At 40.3% G+C, this 18,880-nt stretch overlaps 1 protein-coding gene across 5 annotated transcripts in view; it reads right to left on the bottom strand.

The window, feature by feature from the left end:
• ADAMTS6 (ADAM metallopeptidase with thrombospondin type 1 motif 6) overlaps window positions 1-18,880 on the bottom strand; it is a 333,735-nt gene that overhangs the window by 135,130 nt on the left and 179,725 nt on the right. For all 5 annotated transcript variants that reach the window (XM_056541263.1, XM_056541253.1, XM_056541289.1 and 2 more), the window contains exons 8-9: window positions 15,365-15,408; window positions 4,094-4,199 (exon numbers count right to left, since the gene is read on the bottom strand). In XM_056541263.1, the coding sequence (XP_056397238.1) occupies window positions 4,094-4,199; window positions 15,365-15,408 (150 nt within the window). The remainder of the gene's footprint in view (window positions 1-4,093; window positions 4,200-15,364; window positions 15,409-18,880) is intronic.

Below are 18,880 nucleotides of genomic sequence, written 5' to 3'. Positions count from 1 at the left end.
CCAATAGACTTCTATGGGATTCCGCTAGCGAGATTCCCCAAGCACAAATTCAGAAGTGTGAATGGGAGTGCGGAATCCCATAGAAGTCTATGGGCTTTAATTTGAGGCGGAATTCTGCAAGCGGAAATTCTGCCATGTAAGGCTAGTTTCCCACTGTGGAATTTCTGGCCAAAATTTCTGCTGGAGTTTGAGCCGGTGGTACTAGGATCGCGTGGACTACATTGCTGTCCCTATAGATGGCAATGCATTTATGAGCAGATATCCCAAAAGATCCACCCAGAAATGCATGGCAGTCTATGGGGGCAGCAATGCAGTCTGCTCGGTCCTAGCGTCACCGGCTTGATCTCCGGCAGAAATTCTGCAGTGTGAACCCAGCCTTACTGTTCAAGGACATCCAGGTGCCCCAGTAATGAAAGGTTGGGGGTGGAACGTTCTAAGTCTAAGGATGGAGAGGCCACAAGGAAGGTAATTATCAGTCAAAAATGGAAATAAATTAGTCTTATGCTTATTTTTGCATACTTTTGCTAATTTGTTGACTTCCTTAGTTTTTAAATTCCTACTCAAAACAGGTTTTAGAGTAGATAAAAAATTTTGAACACATCAAAAATGTTTAAAATTTAAGTTAATTTTAAACACTATGTTTGAGCATACATCAGGACATGCTCAACAGATTTTTCTACCTTGCCCAAAAAGTTCTCCCAGACTAGATGGGATATCTCATAATACCCTTTCCTCAAAAGTATTTGAAGGGATATTCCCATCTGGACATTTCCAGCATATCCACAGAATATTCCATAAATGTCTGAGAAATGTGGGTTCCAATAAGTTGAGGGCCTCCCCAGCCCCTTCCGGCTTGCTTGTGGTGGCAAGAGTTGATCAAAAAGCAGAAAACATCAGAACGGCCTGTTTTTTAAAACTCCTATTAATGGTGATAAAAGTTGTGTAAACAGCGTAGCACTGTAACCTACCATATTTCTGTAACTCCCGAGTTATGGGAACAACGCAGCTCACTGGGCTATGCTGTTTATACATCTCCCATTAACCTGTATGGGAGTTACGTAATCTGTATAAAACATCCCGTTCAGTTGTTTTTAGCATTCCAACCTTCTCCAGTGGACAAAAGTAGGCCAGCAGCCAGCAGGTACCCCAGATTTGTGCAGGTCCAAAAGGTATGAACCACATTAGACATTTATTATTTGTCATAAATGTTTTCATGGTAAATGCCTTTAAAGCATACCTGTCCTATGACAAAAAAAAATATGCTTATTTACGCTACTCACTAGGTCATGCAGATGCTTTCATTTTATATTCACATGTCTAGCTTTTGTGTTTGGCTCTTATATCCCTCCATTCTGCTGCTCATTTATTCTGACATCGACTGCTCAGGAAGCGGCGTGTCCCAGGCAAGCACTGAGCCCGCCCTCACTCACCATGCATTCACTTCCTCACTGAGTCTTTTTCCTATTAAGTATATTAAAAAGGTTAATGTTTTGCCAGTGAACATAAACAAAGGTTTTGATTCTGACAGTGTCCCATGGATCCCACAAATTAACTACTTTTACTAAGTTTGTTCATTGGAAAATTTATGGCAGAAACATGAAGTTATATAGGCATACAGATGCAAATATCTGGGCATACAAATGTGAAAATATTTAAATGTGCATACCACACGTAAGAGGAGATTTATCAAAACCTGTCCAGAGGAAAACTTGCTCAGTTGCCCATAGCAACCAACCAGATTGTGTCTTTCATTTTTCATAGGCCTCCTCAAAAATGAAAGAAGCAATCTGATTGGTTGCTATGGGCAACTGAGCAAGTTTTCCTCTGTACAGGCTTTGATAAATCTCCCCCATAGAGCCCAAACATGAACAGAGCCATATTCTAGTGTATGGAAAAACATAAACCCATTAAAATGAATGTTTATTATTTATTTTTGCTCTAACATTATCACTTCTAGTTACTGTGTGAGATGGCGACAAGTATACACACGTGTTTTAACAATGTAGAAGTGATGCCCCCACACTCTAGATTTAGACACTTCAAGTGTCATACGATGCGGGTGTGCTGGAGTGGGGAGGTAAGTGATGTTATAGAGTCTTGAGACAGGAAAACAAATCTCCCCAGCTGTATCAACATTCCTATAAAGAGGAATATTATTTTATTAAATGGTCCGGCTTGTCTCTAATAATTAAAAATGAAGGGAGGAAATTGTGAATAACAGCTTGCCTTTCATAGGCCGGTCAGCAGTGGATAGATAGAGGAAATGCTTTGGGCATTTGTAATCCAGACACTACATTTCAAAAGTAATAATTAGTCGGCTGATGATTGATGCCATAAATGTAATCACCTCTGTGTAAAGAGCCCCGACACCACGGATGAAGGCTCATTGATTTATAGTAGGAAGACAACCATGTCAGGATTTTAGTAGAATAATTCTAATCCCCTACTATAACAAAACAAAAGTGAAGTAAGAAAATAAAAATAAAATATTTCTTGTTTCTAGTGTTTAAAAATTATATATGTGATATATATATATATATATATATATATATATATATATGTGTGTGTGTGTGTGTGTGTGTGTGTGTGTGTACACCTTGTGCTTGTGTGTACCTGTTGCAGCTAATATAGCAGGCGTGGGTATTTAGCCATACGGATTCCAATTTCATCACTGAAAATATTTTGTTAAAGCTGCCTACATTTCCTATGAATCCTCTGATATTGCAGAGAGAGAGAGAGAGAGAGAGAGAGAGAGAGAGAGAGAGAGAGAGAGAGAGAGAGAGAGAGAGAGAGAGAGAGAGAGAGAGAGAGAGAGAGAGAAGATAGAGTCTCATCACTGCACCTGGTGATCTAATTGCCTGGCAAGACTTCAGCAGCCAGCTGCCTAAACTGCTGAGACATATGAATGGATTGGGGTCCATTCACATAATATGAGGTTTTGATGGGTTTTCTTATTCAAAAAGTGCTTTTTAGAGAATTATTGCCATGAGGTGGAAGTGATTTGAACAATTATTACAGTTAATATGTTTTATGAAGCCTTGAAGGCTATGTTCACATGTTGCGCTATTATTGCATTGTTGTAGCATTTTTACCTTTTGGGAGCGGTTTTGCTGTGATTGTCCATTATTTTCTACAATTAATATGCAACGTGTAAATCCTGTCTCAGGGGAGGGGTGAATAGCTACTATATACCAGATACCACAGAGGTAGCAGCAGCAGTCTACAGAAAGATCCAGCATGACTGAGGGTGCACTGCATCTGAAATGTGTCATTTCCGTTCCACCTGTGTTCATGTATCCTAAAGTCCTAAAAGATTTAAAGCAGTTTCAGCCAAACTACACCCTTTCTGTTCTTCCTGATTGCTGGTGACGCCCTGAATCAATCTGTGCAGCAGCTTCCCCCATGGTGAGTAAGTTGGAGTACTATCTCCATGTACCATTCTTGGAGAGCAACAAAGTACAACGCCACTATAGTATTCTACACAGTAGAATTCTACACAGGAGTACAGAAAGCCCTCGCATTAACGGCGCATGACGTCACACACAACTACAGACTACTCCATGTAATGGTGCAAACAACATTCCTGCCGCTACCAGAGCGTCTCCGGCATTGCAACAATATCTTCTGCCCCCTGGTGAGCTCCAGCAGTCCTGATAAGGAGGCTTGTACTGTAGGCCGGGGTAGTGGTGGTGAGCAGGCAAAGCAACTATAATTCCTAAAGATTTTGACAAATGGTATGACACATAAACCTACGCTAACCATGTGCACTGTATTGTAAAATAACAAAATGTGTAAAACAGTTAAACAGTATTAAATACACTACCAGCAGAGTTTTAAATATGAACATTTTTTTTTTTTTTTCATGACACTTGCCCTTTAAGGAGCTGCAAGAATAACTAGGAGTATTTAAGTGCACAATTAGCAAACCGGCCAAGAGTGCGGTGGTTGTTACAGAGATACGGAATAAAGCTACTCTAAGGATGCTGACAGTGAAATACATAGCAATGAATAAGCTGGAAATGGAAGTGATTCTCTGGAACAATGTAAAACAGATTGCATAATAACATATTTTGACTTTTTTTTTCCAACTCACTTGTGACCAATCTCATGTGCAATGGTAAATGCAGAACCCAAGCCAATGTCTTCATTAATGCTGCAACTCCGCTCCGGCTCACACATTCCAGCCACTGAGGCCAAGCCTAAATAAACAGAAGGAGACACAAAGGGTCAGGCCAAGGTGTTTCAGTCTTATAAATGCCTGGATTCTTTTTAATAACCTCCACATATAGAAGGAGCAGTTGGCAAAAGGTTAACTTTCGAGCCATTTACAAAATCACTGGGGGGAATTTCACTTTGCAGGCTAGACATTAATATTTTTTGAACTGCAGTCAGTGCTGGAAAATGTCTAGACTAGGGGTTAGATTTATAAATTTTACTTCTGGTAACTTGGGACCACCTAGTAACTTGAGCCAGGAGAGGGAATTCAACAAAAGTATTTCTGCTTTAACATTCTTGAGGCAGCAGAAAGAACGAAAAAAAAAAAAAAGTATCCACAATATTTTTCTTAAGAGATCTGTTAGAGTTTAGTGTGTTTAGAAAAAAAATGCAAGATTTTTTTTTAAATACTATACAAAAAGAATTTTTTTAAATATGTTTGAGAGTATTATTATTTATTTTAAATACAGCAGACATTATAAGAAGTGTAGCCTGAGCTTCTAGACCAGTGATCTTAAAACTGTGGACCACCAGGAGTTGCAAATCTACAACTCCCAGCATGCAGGCATCATGTTATAGAGCAGGAGGAGCTGAGCAGATGATATATACAATACAGTACAATCTGCAGACATCATGTTATAGAGCAGGAGGAGCTGAGCAGATTATATATACAATACAGTACAATCTGCAGGTATCATGTTATAGAGCAGAAGGAGCTGAGCAGATGATTAATAATACAGTACAATCTGCATGCATCATGTTATAGAGCAGGAGGAGCTGAGCAGATGATATATACAAAACAGTACAATCTGCAAGCATTAGGTTATAGAGCAGGAGGAGCTGAGCTGATGATGTATACAATACAGTACAATCTGTAGGCATCATGTTATAGAGCAGGAGGAGCTGAGCAGATGATATATACAATACAGTACAATCCTCAGGTATCATGTTATAGAGCAGGAGGAGCTGAGCAGATGATATATACAAAACAGTACAATCTGCAAGCATTAGGTTATAGAGCAGGAGGAGCTGAGCTGATGATGTATACAATACAGTACAATCTGTAGGCATCATGTTATAGAGCAGGGGGAGCTGAGCAGATGATATATACAAAACAGTACAATATGCAAGCATTAGGTTATAGAGCAGGAGGAGCTGAGCAGATGATATATACAATACAGTACAATCTGTAGGCATCATGTTATAGAGCAGGGGGAGCTGAGCAGATGATATATACAAAACAGTACAATCTGCAAGCATTAGGTTATAGAGCAGGAGGAGCTGAGCTGATGATGTATACAATACAGTACAATCTGTAGGCATCATGTTATAGAGCAGGGGGAGCTGAGCAGATGATATATACAATACGGTACAATCTGTAGGCATCATGTTATAGAGCAGGGGGAGCTGAGCAGATGATATATACAAAACAGTACAATATGCAAGCATTAGGTTATAGAGCAGGAGGAGCTGAGCAGATGATATATACAATACAGTACAATCTGTAGGCATCATGTTATAGAGCAGGGGGAGCTGAGCAGATGATATATACAAAACAGTACAATCTGCAAGCATTAGGTTATAGAGCAGGAGGAGCTGAGCTGATGATGTATACAATACAGTACAATCTGTAGGCATCATGTTATAGAGCAGGGGGAGCTGAGCAGATGATATATACAATACGGTACAATCTGCAGACATCATGTTATAGAGCAGAAGGAGCAGAGTAGATGATGTATACAATACAGTACAATCTGCAGACATCATGCTATAGAGCAGGAGGAGCTGAGCAGATGATGTATACAATACAGTACAATCTGCAGGCAACATGTTGTAGAGCAGGTGGAGCTGAGCAGATGATATATACAATACAGTACAATCTGCAGGCATCATGTTATAGAGCAGGAGGAGCTGAGCAGATGATATATACAATACAGTACAATCTGCAGACATCCCGCTATAGAGCAGGAGGAACTGAGCAGATGATGTATACAATGAAGTACAATCAGCAGTCATCATGTTATAGAGCAGGAGGAGCTGAGCAGATGATATATACAATACAGTAAAATCTGCAGGTATCATGATATAGAGCAGGAGGAGCTTAGCAGATTATATAAACAATACAGTACATTCTGCAGGTATCATGTTTTAGAGCAGGAGGAGCTGAGCAGATGATATATACAATACAGTACAATCTGCAGACATCATGTTATAGAGAAGGAGCTGAGCAGATCCGATATACAATACAATACAATCTGCAGATATCATGTTATAGAGCAGGAGGAGCTAAGCAGATGATATATACAATACAGTATAATCTGCAGGTATCATGATATAGAGCAGGAGGAGCTTAGCAGATGATATACACAATACAGTACAATCTGCAGACATCATGTTATAGAGCAGGAGGAGCTGAGCAGATGATATATACAATACAGTACAATCTGCAGGTATCATGTTATAAAGCAAAAGGAGCTGAGCAGATGATATATACAATACAGTACAATCTGCAGACATCATGTTATAGAGAAGGAGCTGAGCAGATGATATATACAATACAGTACAATCTGCAGGTATCATGTTATAGAGCAGGAGGAGCTGAGCAGATGATATGCACAATACAGTACAATCTGTAGACATCATTTTATAGAGCAGGAGGAGCTGAGCAGATGATATATACAATGCTGTACAATCTGCAGGCATCATGTTATAGAGCAGGAGGAGCTGAGCAGATAATAAATACAATACAGTGCAATCTGCAGGTATCATGTTATAGAGCAGGAGGAGCTGAGCAGATGATATATACAATATAGTACAATCTGCAGGTATCATGTTATAGAGCAGGAGGAGCTGAGTAGATGATATAGCCAACAAAAAACATATATTTTTTAATATCACTCAGTACCTAATCCTGACCATGTACATCTAATTTGGATGTGTCTAGCATCTTTATTTGTTTTTTTATTACACTTTTAATTTAGCTCACTAGTCCGAATTCCTCTCAAAGGGAGGGGGCGTGGCCTCACTGTGCAGATCTCCGCCCTCCCCTCAGGATGCTGTCTGCTCACATCTCCCCTAGCATTAGTAAAACTACAACTCCCAGCTTGTCCTCACTGACAGTAGCGGGACACAAGCTGACAGTGGGAGGATTTTTCCTCCAGCTGTGAGCCCTACGCTCACAGCTGTCAATTAAGGAAGTGTGTCCATGACATAGGTGATGATGCATGGACACAGCAGGACTAGTATGTGTCCAAGCAGGCAGGGGGGCAGTTGTTTGACTGGCTTTTTCAGTATGAAATACTGAAAATTTTCTAATGAAAGCAATTGCAAAACCAATTGGTTTTGCATGCTTTACAACATATCAAACGTTTTTGTATATGACAGTACCCATATAACCCCTTAAGGACTCAGCCCATTTGGGCCTTAAGGACTTATTTTTACATTTTCGTTTATTCCTCCCTGCCTTCTAAAAATCATAACTCTTTTATATTTTCATCCACAGACTAGTATGAGGGCTTGTTTTTTGCACAACCAGTTGTCCTTTGTAATGACATCACTCATTTTACCATGAAACGTATGGCGCAACTAAAAAAATACTATTTGTGTGGGGTAATTGATACGAAAACCAAATTTTGGAAGGTTTTGTTTTCATGCTGTACACTTTACGATAAAATAGACATGTTTTCTTTATTCTCTGGGTCAATACAATTAAAATGATACCCATGATTACGTACTTTTCTATTATTATATCGCGTAAAAAAAATCGCAAACTTTTAAAACAAATTAGTGGGTTTAAAACACCTATTTTGCTGACCTATAACTTTTTAATTTTTCCGTATAAGCGACGGTATGAGGGCTCATTTTTTGCGCTGTGATCTTACATTTTTGTTATACCACATTTGCATATATAAAACTTTTAATACATTTTTTCTCAAATTTTTTTGGGAATAAAAGGTTATAAAAAAGCAGCAATTTTTGACTTTTTTTTTACACCGTATGGGATAATTATCATTATATTTTAATAATTTGGATATTTACGCACCAAATATTTGGTGCGCCAAATATGTTTATAAAACATTATTTATTTATTTTTTACAATTTTTGGGGGTAAAATGGGGTAAAACAGACAATTTACATTTTTATTGGGGGAGGGAATTTGTCAAATTTTTTTACTTTTATTTTTAACTTTTCTTTACTTTTATTATTACACTTTAATAGTCCCCATAGGGGACTATTTATAGCAATCCTTTGATTGCTAATACTGTACAGTGCTATGCATAGGATAGTGCTCGATCACAGACCAGAGCAGAAGACGGTGGAGACGGACGGAGGGGACCTCCGTCCGCCATTACAGATGATTGCCGGTGGTAATCAATTGTGGACATTTTCCAATCAAACATGAATGAGGAAGGGCTTGTGTTTTGGTTTTGTTTAGGAAGTAGTAAGACAGTTGGCCAAAAATGTTAATGTTCTCTATGACTTTTGGCAGTGAGTTCGTGGGGTCAGACAATGTCAAGATCACATCATCAGCATATAATGTGATGACATGTGATTGGGCTCCTATTGTAATCCCTGGTATTCCGAAGTCCTGGAGTTTGGACTGTGCCAATGGTTCAATTGACAATATGTATATTATTGGTGAGAGTGGACATTCTTGGCAAGAGCCGTTCATTACCTTAAAGAGGTCCGACAAGCACCCTTTAGCCAACACTCGGGCCGAAGGGCAAAAGTATAAGGTTAGAAAGGCAGGAAGAATGTTGCCCCCAAAACCCATTGCTTGTAAAGCCGAGAAGGCGTAGGACCAGCGGAGCCAGTCGAACACCTTCTCGGCGTCTAGTGCTGTGATCAAGGCAGGGGTGGAAATTTCCTTATTTAGGGTGGGGGAGATATGGGGGAGATTAAGGGTAGAAATATATTCTTGGAGTTTGGTATTGTAATCCTGAGGAGAGGGAATGGAGGTTTATAAAGGTAGGAATAAAATGTTAGAATTTTTTATTTTTTTAAAGTTTATCGCCGGTGACTGGTTGTATCAGGAAGGGTATCCTCGATTTTTGTTGCCTGGCTTTTAACCTGTGGGCGAGTAGTTTTGTAAGTAATATGATGCTCCAAGTTTCCTGTGGGATTTTTCGTAGGCAGATAATAAGAGACAGCGGAGGTCATTACGTAAAGAGGCCACATTTTGCACAGAGTTAGGAGTAGGTGTCCGTTTGTTCTCACATTCCGCTTTACAGAGAAGGGAGAGAGTGTAATTAATTTGTTTATCCCTACATTTTTTGAGCGTGGAGCTGTACTTAATGCATAACCTCCTGACAACTGCCTTGTGGCAATGCCATAGCGTTATAGGGTTATTCATTGAGGGAGCGTTAAATAGGAAATATTCCTGAATATGTCCTTTCAGGCGTTGTGAATATTCCTGGTGCAACAGAAGGAATGGACTGAATCTCCACATATGTGCCGAAGGAGGAGAAATTTGATCTCTTCTATGGAAGAGTTTGTGGTATGAGTCAGCAGGGTTCTGCCCACCAGGAACATATCAAGGCATGAATAGGAGTTTGGACTCCGGAAAGAAACGTGTAGTCCTTAATGGATGGATGGTGTATTCCCCATATATCATAAATGTCTTCAGAGTGGAGCCATTTTTCTAGAGTAAGGGGGGGGGGGGGAGGCGGATACTAGAGGTGGAATCTAAATCAGTATTGGCGATTAGATTGAAATCACCAAAGATTATGTTAGATCCCCAAGGAGATTTGCGTAATATACGGGTAATAGATTTCAAAAATCGCATCTGACCGGCATTCGGGGAATGGAAGTGATAGTCAGTGGTAGATTGTTGACAGTGCATTTAAGAATGATATACCGTCCAGCAGGATCAGTGATACCACTATGTAAGGAAAAAGTTACTGAGTTACGAATTGCAATAGCAACTCCCCTGGATTTAGAAGAGTAAGTAGAGTGGAATATGTGAGGGTATGCCGGATGTTTAATCCGATGTGTGTCCCCAGAGAGGAGATGGGTTTCTTGTATACATAAAATATCGCAATGTAGGGTCTTAGTTTCCTTCCATAAGTATGAGCGTCTGTGTGGGGCATTAAGACCATAAACTTTGATACTAGCTAGCTTAACAACTATGTTATATCATCATATAAGAAGATGAGAGAGAATAGCAAATGAAATTGTGGACGACCATGTGTGTCTCCCAGCCAGCACACACAGTCCATTGGAGAGGGTAAGAAAAAAGAGTAGGATGGAACAGAAAAAGTGGTAGAATTGCAGGAAGAAAACAACCTGAACATGAAAAAAAGCCAGTAAAACATAAAAAAAAAACAAAAAAAAAAAACAGTAGACTCATCAACGGAGATCCGGTATTTCAGAGAGGGGATAGCAGTCCATGCTGATGCCGAGGGGCAGCTCCCACCATTGGAGCCCAAAACCTTTTTGTAGAGGCTATATATAAGACAGCCATCTCTGATCTTCATGCAGATGACCAGTCTTTGGGGAGGTAGAGAACTTCTGGAGGAACTAGGGGAGGCAAGAGCAATGTTCCAGGACACCAAAAGGGATTGTCCATCTGATAGGGAGTGGACAGTATGAATCTTTTCCCCTCTGCGGATGAGCAGGCGTGCCGGGCAACCCCAGCGGTACGTGCCTTTAGCTGAGCACAGTGCCTATGTCACAGGCTAGTTAGCTTTCCTGGCTTGCATGGTAACTGCAGATAGGTCTGCATAAACCAATATCTGGTAAAAGGGGGCTGACAGTCCGTTGTTTTTATGAGTGTATTCCATTAGTCGCTCCTTAGTAGTATAAAAATGGACTCTAGCCAGGACATCTCTTGTATACGGTGTATGAGAGGTGCTTAGGGAGGGGGAGCCAATACGCCCTGTCCACCTCTATTTCAGTAGGGGAGCAGTCCGGTAGTGCAGCCTTAATCAAGGACCAGACATATTGTGGGATTCAGGGACACCACAAAGTTTCACATTGTTGCGACAACTCCTGTCCTCAAGGTCAACTTTTTCTCTTAAGGCAGTGACCTCTTCTTCTAGGTCATTATGAGAGTCTATGAGCAAGTAATACAAATTAGAAAACTCTCCAAACATTTTATCAATGTGGTCGACTCTTTCTCCAATGTCCTCAATAGTAGATTGAAGAGGAGACACCAGCATGGTTTTCATGGTGGTATCAGTTAAAGAATCCCCAGAGACAGACAGAGCACCTAATGCATCCTCTTCATCAGTTTGCATAGAATCAGAAACAGTCCAATCACCCATATTAGTAACAGAGGTAGAAGCATACCTGGGTCTCTGCTTTAGTGAGATCTGCAATGGGGAATGTGTTGGAGAGACACTGCCGTCGCACTGAAGTGCTGTTGGAGGCCCGTGGGGGCGCAGGTCTTCGCTGCTATGTGAAGAATCTTCTGCTGTAGCAGGCACACCTGTGGCAGGGGAGTCACTGGAAGAAGACTGGTGGAGTGTGGGTAACGACAAGGAGCGCCGGATAAGTGTGGGAGTAGTCCTGGGGGCCGCCGTCCCTGCAAGCTTTGATAGTGTAGGAGAAGGTGCGCGTGTGTATTCGGTGCCATCTTGGGACCGGGACCCGCCGCGGGTGAAGCTGAATTTAGCCAGCGTTTCCTGGCGTGCAGGTTTCTTTCTCCTTCCAAGCATGATGCTCTGCAGTTCAGGTAACTGTGAGACCTGTTTTTGGTTGTGCGTAATGGCTATCCACGCTGGAACTCGTCGCTAGGTTAGACTGAAGGCAGGAGCTCTCTTACAGTGCGGCCATTCACCTCGGCTGCCAGGCCACGCCCCTCTTGGCATTTGTTCTTAAAGACTTCATCACTGCTGCAAACCATAGGGCAATAATGTATAGTAATGTCTACAATAGGCTTCATCCATAATGCGTTAACAATCATGTAGGTTTCATTATGGGCTCAAAATATAACAACAGATATTTTGCTTTAAAAAACAAACAAACATATTTCTCCTACAACCAGCCAATCTGACAGTCAAGGTCACCATCAGGGCAGTACTGGCAGTACCGCTGTCAATTGCCCGGGACAAATTAAACATAAAAAGGGGCCCCTTTCTGCTGGCTTTGCCCCCTTCCCCTGCACTGTCTGGGGCCCCAGACGGTTTGTCAGCATGGGGCCCCAGACGGTTTGGCAGCATGGGGCCCCAAAATTTCTAAAGGCAGTCCTGCTGACAGTACTAAGTAATCACATTGCTGCCAGTACCATTCCACTTAGGAGGAAACAACTACTATCTGCAGACAATTTGAAAAAAGTTTGAATGCAGAATCCAGGACGATTCAAATGGAGTTTAAAAAGAACTACCTTAGTACCAGTCAATATGATAGGACTTGTAGCAATACCTCAACATATGTGTCCAGATATTTTTCAAAAACTCCCCCAAAAAGCATTTCACATCTGTAACTAGAATTAAGAACTGAAGGCACCTTCCATGATCCTATCCTTACCCCAACTGACAGTCCAACATTTTTTTTCCCCACATAATAGATAGATTTTGTCTACAGAAACTGGATATGACTATCCCTATTCATTATAAGGGAAATTCTGACAATTAACAATCTCTAAGGAATTCAGTTTCTATGGATTTTCCAGGATGTGAATAAATATGCAATGTGCTCCGTTTTTTTTTTTTTTTTTTTTTTTTTTAAAGCCCATACATTACTATTTAGTGTGTCTTGCTTCTTGGAAAAAATACACACTTGGAAGAGAGCATACCCAAAGGAGAAGTGAACTCCTTCAACACAGAATAAGTGAATGGACCACTACAGAATCTATCCAATGCTATGATTGTTCTAAAGGCAGAATAAGCTCTTAAGAGGTCAGTGTATGATCTGATTGGCATGTATTACGTTTCCTGTTGAAGGAACCTGTGATTTGTTACAAGCTGGCAGATGAACGACAGATATTCCTGGTGTTTGGAGACTGGAAAGTCAGAATACTGCAAGGCCTGGCCAATTGAGTTAACACTCGGCTGAATAAAAGCTCCTCTCATGCTAACTGGATTGTGGCATACCGTGCAATGAATGAAATGAAAATTGGAAGGGGCACTCAGATTTAATCAATAGTAATAAGGTAAACTTCCAATAACACGCTGACCCTGCAGAATATAAAGGTCTGCACTCGTAATTGTACCCTGTGGCCCCTTACGAAAAACAGCACCTGCTTGCATATAGCTACACAGTATTAGGAAATGCAGACCTAACCTTTTGTACTTTGCTACATGCTTTGAGGGTGTTATATTATAATAGCGCCTCTGTATTTCTCAGCACCCCCACAATCAGCTGTTTGAAGGGAATGCAGTGTTATGTAAGTGCTGCAACCTCTTCACGTAAAGACCTAAGAGGATCAGCGGCTTGCATCTGGGCAGGAACTAGCTGGCAGCACTTCCAGTCCAATAGAAGAAAATTCAAAAGGAAGATATCCAGTGCATAGATGCAGTAAAAGCAGGAGCCCTTTATTAAAGGGGAACTCCGCCCATAGACATCTTATCCCTTATCCAAAGGATAAGATGTCTGATCGCGGAGTTCCCACGCTGGGACCCCTCTTGATCTCCGTGCAGCATCCGGCATTCTAAACAGTATGTTTTGAATGCTGGGTTCCCATGGCAGGAGACGTGACGTCATACCACGCCCCTTTCATTCATGTCTATGGGAGGGGGCATGATGGTCATCAAGCCACCTCCCATAGACATGAATTGAGGGGTCATGGCGTCACGAGGGGGGCGTGACATGACGTCACATCACGTCTCCTACCACGAGAACCCAGAGTTCATAACATACTGTTTGGAATGCCAGCGGCAGGACCCCGCAATCAGACATCTTATCACCTATCCTTTGTATAGGGGATAAGATGTCTAGGGGCGCAGTACCCTTTTAAATCATCTCATGGAACACAGCATACTAAGACATCAACGGCGATGTGTTTTGGATATTTTAAGATCTTTAGTCAGGCCATGACTCAGGATTTTGGTAGATTCAATATGTGAACTTTTTTTTCTTTTTACGGCCCAGCATTTGGTAGCTAAGTAAGAAGATGACCTACAGGCATAAATTGAGAGACCAGAAATCAATTTATTGGCTACCTGGCGCATGGAATTTCTCCAGTCCTGTCCTAAAGCATAGAAAAATCTAGTGCAAGGATCACATAGCATTTTACAACAAGCCTTAGGTTTCATTCGTACGTATTCAAAAATGTCTAACCAACAACAATACAAAAATACAAAGATGGTGAGCACTTAAACTGTGAGATATCAAACTGTGAAATAAAAATGTTTATATAGACACAAGGCACCTGAAGGAGCTACTATTTTTGCATAACAGCTTCATTCTTCTAGAAACCTGGAAACATTATTGGCTGTCATCTACAACAACTTCCCAGACAAGTAATAATGGGAATTATATTAGGAGGGGAGTTTTCTTGAGAAGTAAAATTCACCTTTCTTGAGAAGGTGAATATAAAGTAGAATAAATACAACAAAAAATGCCCTCTGATACATGCAAGGGCATTACAAAATACACAACAAATAAGCCAAAGGGTTAAGAATTCTTTCTGATGTCATATGTCACTGAATAAAAGTCATATATCTGCCATTATGCGTATCCAACTGATATATATATATATATATATATACACATACACTGTACTGCTGGATAAGCACAACAACAGATATATGATTATTTATCGATTATTTTGATCTGCATCTCTAGAATATATAGTACACATTGTATGGAACAAGTGTAAGCTTCCCTAAACGACACCATTGAGGTCTTATTGTTGGAGTTATCTCTATAAGTATACATAGGTTTCTACAATCAGTCTTCCTAAGGCATATCATGTGATATGCTAATATATAGAGGTTTAATATTTATGGTGCTAGCAGGTTAATCTCTCTGGCTGACTACTCGTATATGTGTTAGGAATTAATGTGAGACTGTTTTTATATCACTACTTTTACAACACTCACCTTTTTATTCATTTTTGTACCAATAAAAGTTCTATTCTATTCAGTGATTATTAATTGTTACAATTTGGTTTATTTGTTGTGTAGTAGAAAGTGAAATGGACCCCATGTCAAAATTAAAAACATTACATTGAAAAATAAATGTTTGTTTTATGTAAAATACATACCCAACGTGCCACAGGGCTTGTTTTTGTAAGTGCAGATGTCATACCTGTCAATACACAAAGGATAGAATGATGGTTACAATACAGCAGAATGTATTAATGTCTGTTCTACGCAACCTTTCATCCCCCTATCTGGTAGCTCTCTCCTGATCATATCACATTTGCTACCTTCATGGTGGGGCATCACGGTCATCCCATTGGATGTATATACAGTATGGATAATTCCTCTGCTTCATATGTCAAAAGAATTTATTATACATAAAATAGGCCAGATCATATAAACACTGCACCTATGGAATCATGATCAGGATGCAATAAAAGAGAAGCCCAAAGTATTCTTCAAAGTAAAAAAATTAATAAATAAAAGGGGTTGCTCACATCACGTTTTGGCAGTATGCCACTGGAATTTGTTAGGATGCCACCAAAGAGGTATTCTGACACATACAGGGCATTCCAGTGGCCCAGCCATAAGGTTCAATAGATTTGGATTGTTTAACACCAGTATACTGTACATTTCATTTGCAGGATACAAAAATGTAATTTACCTTTAAAATAAACATCTATGGGTGCATAGCTGACCAAATGTAGTCACCATAAGACTATATTTGGTTTATAGAACCCTATGGACTCATTGGGGTATATAGCAGAATCATTTTTTGATGTATCGTGACATATACTAATAGCATACAGTTGATAAGTAATGTGGACAGCCCCAAGAATGGTCTCCAAGTGCTGTGGCTATGCTGCAGTGGGGGGCGGATAGCATTTCTTTAGTAATTCCATTCTACCCTGCTAACCACCTGGGATGCTGGGAAAGGTCAGAGGCAACAGCAAAATAAAAAGACTTTTACTACAGCACTTCTGGGTGAGGATCCTGTGCATAAAAACCAGACAAAGTGTCCCATGGAAATACTAGAAGCTTATTACACAGTACTGTATTACAGCATCATGGGCTCAAAGGCTGAAGAAAAAAATATCCTGGAATACCCCTGTAAAGGGGTACTCCGATGGAAAACATATTTTTTTAAATCAACTGGTGCCAGAAAGTTAAACAGATTTGTAAATTACTTCTATTAAAAAATCTTAACCCTTCCAGTACTTCAGTTGCTATATGCTCCACAGGAAGTTATTTTCTTTTTGAATTTCCTTTGTCTGACCACAGTGCTCTCTGCTGACACCGCTGTCCATGTCAGGAACTGTCCAGAGCACGATAGACTTGCTATGGGGATTTGCTCCTACTCTGGACAGTTCTTGACATGGACAGAGGTGTCAACAGAGAGCACTGTGGTCAGACAAATGAAATTCAAAAAGAAAATAACTTCCTGTGGAGAATATAGCTGCTGATAAGTACTGGAAGGGTTAAGATTTTTTAATAGAAGTCATTTACAAATCTGTTTAACTTTCTGGCACCAGTTGATTTAAAAAAAAAAAAAAAAAATTTTCCAGCGGAATAACCCTTTATGTGGATTCTGCGACAGAGGCCAACATCAAAGCCTACAATGCAGATGTGAACAAAGCGTGAGATATAGTTATATATTCTTTACATTTATTTGTTTTATTACATTTTCAGTGATCATTATTTCTAAGTCTGTATTTTACTAGGCCTGGTGTGTGTTTGTATATATCTGACCAATGCTTCTAGAGAGGAGCGGTGGTAGGTAACCAAGAAACAAGTTGTCAACAAGGGGAGAATGGAGCAGAAGTATCAAGAGACACATTTGCTAAATAAATGTATTTACAAAAATATTTAAAGGGGTACTTCACTGCTCCAGTGTTCGGAACATTTTGTTCCGAATGCTTGGAGCGGGCGGTAGGAGTCGTAACCTCACAGCCACGCCCCTTGTGATGTCACACCATGCCCCCTCAATGAAAGTCTATGGAAGGGATATCACAAGGGGCGTGAACATGACTTCACCACCCCTGCCGCTCACACCTAGCATTCTAAACAAACGCTGGTTGCAGCTCAGAGATCGTGGGGGTCCCAGGTGCGGTATCCCCACAATCAGACATCTTATCCCCCTATCTTTTGGATAGGGAATAAAATTAGCTAGCTATTCAAAGGAAATGCCATAAATGTTTTAGAGGTAAGGCCCTCTCTAGCCTTTTTGCTCCCAAATTATAGAAACAGCATAACCTCCCTGTCTGTTTATAGCATCTTGACCACCTCTAGGGACTCATTCTTGAGATGGGACCCACATCTCTCAGACATTTCTAGCATATCCTGTGGCTATGCCATAAATGCTGGAGATGGGTTTCCCCATTTAAGCACTTCCAATGTAATATTTGTGAAGGTATGAGCATACAAAAAGTACAATAACCTGGCTATTAAAACACACAATGTGGAATGGTCTGCTGAATCCATATCTTAAAGCACAACGAATCATAATCACATAAAAAGCTGCCATAAAAAAGCATTGCCCATTTACTGCTCTGGTAAGTCATCCATGCTTATACATTGGCAGTGGTGAGTGAATGAATACATGATATATAATCACTACTAGCTGACCTTCATAAGAACACACACGAATCATGGTAATCTATCCATAAAACAGATTCCGGAATGATTTCCCATTGTGACTCGCATTCTAACAATGATATTTGATGGCACTGACCTAACTGTGTGAAAGCTGGAAGAGATCTTTGCCAAACTGCCCCAAACACTGGTACACTATAAAACACTTGGCACAAAAGTGCATTATTTTGTTAGCGTGTAGCATATTTGGTCACAATTGTGTACTACAATTCCAATGGTCAAACCACAAATCAGTTTAATTATGTGCCAGCGACTGGAGTGTCGGCGTTTTCAGCAAGCCGGTGTAAACCGCAGGCTACAAAATGCTTACAGTGTTTGGCCTCCTGCCATTTGGACCTAGGCCAGTAGAAAAAAAAAAAAAAGAACTCAAAGGCTAGGCTGGATTTTTGTCATGAATCGCTGCTTAAAAAGAAAAAAAAATAAGAATATTTTCTTTCTAGTTAACTGTTACAACAAGTCAAGACAATGGCTAGAGCAGAAAAGCAAAATCATATATAGATAGGGCTAAGCTGGCAAAGTAGTGAAAGTTAGCATTTTATTTTAAGGTAAATGTGAAAACCTTTTATAACTATGTTTTCTTGTGGATCCAAAACTCCATGTGGATTAATTTTTAGAAATGTTTAGAGCGATTCTTAAAGTGCACCTGTCATCAGCAAAAACTTTTGATATAATGTAGATAATACCATTATATGTATATTGGTAATATACATTGGTTAAAAAATGTGTATATTTTTGTCCTTGAACCTATTGCCTGTGAGGAGTCCAAATACAGGAAGTGAGGGCAGAACAACCGGCTTTGTGCAGGCTTCTGGCTTGTCACTCATCCTGCTGTGTGAAACGGGAGCATGTCACAGAGCCACACAGCACAGAGCCCTGCTTGTCCTCACAGCACAGAGCCCTGCTTGTCCTTAGTGCACAGAGCCCTGCTTGTCCTCACTACACATAACCCTGCTTGTACTCACTATACATAACCCTGCTTGTCCTCA

The sequence above is a fragment of the Hyla sarda genome, chromosome 1 (assembly GCF_029499605.1).
Source record: "Hyla sarda isolate aHylSar1 chromosome 1, aHylSar1.hap1, whole genome shotgun sequence".
NCBI lineage: Eukaryota > Metazoa > Chordata > Amphibia > Anura > Hylidae > Hyla > Hyla sarda.
The sequence above is the reverse complement of the archived record's forward strand: the minus strand, read 5'-3'. Positions and strand labels throughout refer to the sequence as shown.